The sequence below is a fragment of the Nematolebias whitei genome, chromosome 2 (genome assembly GCF_014905685.2).
Source record: "Nematolebias whitei isolate Nwh7 chromosome 2, NemWhi1, whole genome shotgun sequence".
In the NCBI taxonomy this organism is placed as follows: domain Eukaryota; kingdom Metazoa; phylum Chordata; class Actinopteri; order Cyprinodontiformes; family Rivulidae; genus Nematolebias; species Nematolebias whitei.
Genome location: NC_056499.1, coordinates 6944305 through 6946822, shown reverse-complemented (window position 1 = coordinate 6946822; position 2518 = coordinate 6944305). Strand labels below are relative to the sequence as shown.

At 39.1% G+C, this 2518-nt stretch overlaps 1 protein-coding gene across 1 annotated transcript in view; it reads right to left on the bottom strand.

Annotated features, from left to right (window-relative positions):
* furina (furin (paired basic amino acid cleaving enzyme) a) overlaps nt 1-2518 on the bottom strand; it is a 107412-nt gene that overhangs the window by 50462 nt on the left and 54432 nt on the right. The window contains exon 3 of the mRNA XM_037689787.1: nt 1459-1557. Coding sequence (XP_037545715.1) covers nt 1459-1557 — 99 coding nt within the window. The remainder of the gene's footprint in view (nt 1-1458; nt 1558-2518) is intronic.

The window sequence follows — 2518 nt, the reverse complement described above, 5'->3', positions numbered from 1 at the left end:
CCCCCCCCCCAAAAAAAAAAAAACAATCAATTAAACTGTAAACATTTTTGACCATTTGATACTGAAAAATAAAATTAAATATAATCAATAAATAGTAAATTAAAACTGATCAGCAACATTTTAACTCAGGAGTGTTTTATAAAACACTTTGACCTACAAAACAAAAATGAATAAAACAATTTATGCAGATTCTTTTTTTAATCAAAATGAGGGAGTCAGGATCAATGAGCACACTCATCGATATCCAGAGCATCAAAAAAACAGCAGCTAAACTGAGGTCAATATATTTTGTTAGCAAAGAATAGAGTCCTAACATTTATTAAACATTACTTCCGTAAAATGTGCTTTGACAAACTCGTCCATAAAACAAACATTTCGTCAAAGCAAAGGAGGAAAGACGGAGCAGGTGTCGCTCTCGCTTGAGTTTACTCTTTGTTGCATGCGCGCTGTGAGTGACGTCCAGAGCGCATGGACATGAAAACGGCAGCGGAGGACGTAGGAGACGTCGGTCGGAGTTTATTTATCGTGTCGGCAGCAGAGGGGAGCGACACGGTTCGTGCCTGGCTCCCAAAACGACAAGGCAGCCATATTTGTTCATAACTTTATTATTAGGAACGCACGCAACAAAATGAGAATGGTGAAAAAAATATATAAAATACAATAAAAAATGCCTACTCTCTGCAGCATAAAAAGCATGTTTTCTAGGTTCACATGCGCCCCCCCCCCCCCCCCCCCCGGCATTGCTCCAGGCCCCCCCAGGGGGGCGCGCCCCACTATTTGAGAAGGACTGTAATAATACGTTTTCTGTAACATCTCATCTAGCGTGTCGGTATTGTGCACTGCTAGCTTAGCGCTACTTCTTGTTGCTCTCTAAAATAGCTATTGAATCAAGTGTTTACTTATGTAGGAAAAAATTTATGCTTAAGCATTAAAATGCACCAGAATGAAGGACATGACATCTACTTTATTCTAAATTTTCTGGGGGAGGACCCCCACCAGTGCCCACCCCCCCACGTTACAAATGCTAATAATACATGATACATGTTAATACATGGGCATAATACTTGCCCATAATACATTATAGTTATCGTCTTTGGGGTGTGTATAAAAATTCTCCAATTTCAAAAAACAACTTGGCTTTACTGTAAGAAAATAAAGTTTCACAGCAGTGTCGCGGTCATGCTATGTATGTTGTTTCCAGCAGTGGGAAAAGATTTACATGTTCTGAATACATCTGCAGGGCTGAAATAATTAGTAAATTAAAACATCAAAGAAAAATCTAAAGATTAAAGCAGGTTCATCACTAACTGGGGGTTTAATCCAAGGTCTTTATTTCAATGAAACCCTCAGGCAGGACATTAAACCCCAATTCATCCTCGTGGTTAGCCTAGCATTTTGCATTAAAATGTCACTGAAGGGAGGAATAGACACATCTGAAGTTAAAGGTGAATTTCTTACCTTGGGATCTTTTTGTAGTCGAACATGCGTCCCTCTGTGAACCGACAGCGATCGCTTCACCACAGTACGATGCCTGAAGTGATAATAGTCACCAAATACCTGCAACGACAACAAGATATGATCAGTCATTACATCTTCCAATTCAAATCCATCTGGCTGTAATCTGATATCATCCCTACATGGTAATATGGTTTTAGTGAAGTATTACAGGTTGTAGTTGCGTCGGTTTCTGCCATCAAACCATATATTTTTATCCACAGAGTAGCTGAAGATGGAACAGGAGTCTTCTCACAAAGCACGTTTAAATCTTTAGAATAATCCTGACATTAAAAGTATGGTAACACTTTACAATAAGGTGCACAAAATTTGATTAACTACTAGAGAACACCTCAGGAGTTAATAGGTAGATAACCAGTACTTACTGGGAAACACACAGCCCAGCCTTATTAGGGGACTACTGGTTAGTTGCATGTGAAATGAAGAGAAACCAATCAGGAACTAATGGGTAGTTAACATGGAAACCAAAGAGAAACAAATCAGGAGCTAATAAGTAGATAACCAGTACTTACTAGGGAACACACAACCTAGCCTTATTAAGGGACTACTTGTTAGTTACCTAGTAAATTAAGAGGAACTAATCAAGAACTAATGGGTAGTTATCAAGTAAACGAAACAGGAACAAATCAGGAGCTAATGGGTAATAAAATCAGTAATCACTAGGAAACAGGTTTTTGACAATTATGAGCTGTGACCTCACTGGTGCAGGGTTTATTCAAAACCCACCTGGATAATTTCTCCTGTTTCTGTGGTAACAAACCAGTAGTCCCCTAATTAGGCTTGGCTGTGTGTTCCCCAGTAAGTACTGGTTAACTACCCATTAGCTCCTGATTCATTCCTCTTTGGTTTCCTTGGTAATTATCCATTAGTTCTTGATTAGTTTCTCTTTATTTACAAGGTCATTAACCAGTAGTCCCACAATAAGGCTTAGCTGTGTGTTCCCCAGTAAGTACTGCTTAACTACCCATTAACTCCTGATTCGTTCCTCTTTGGTTTCCTTGGT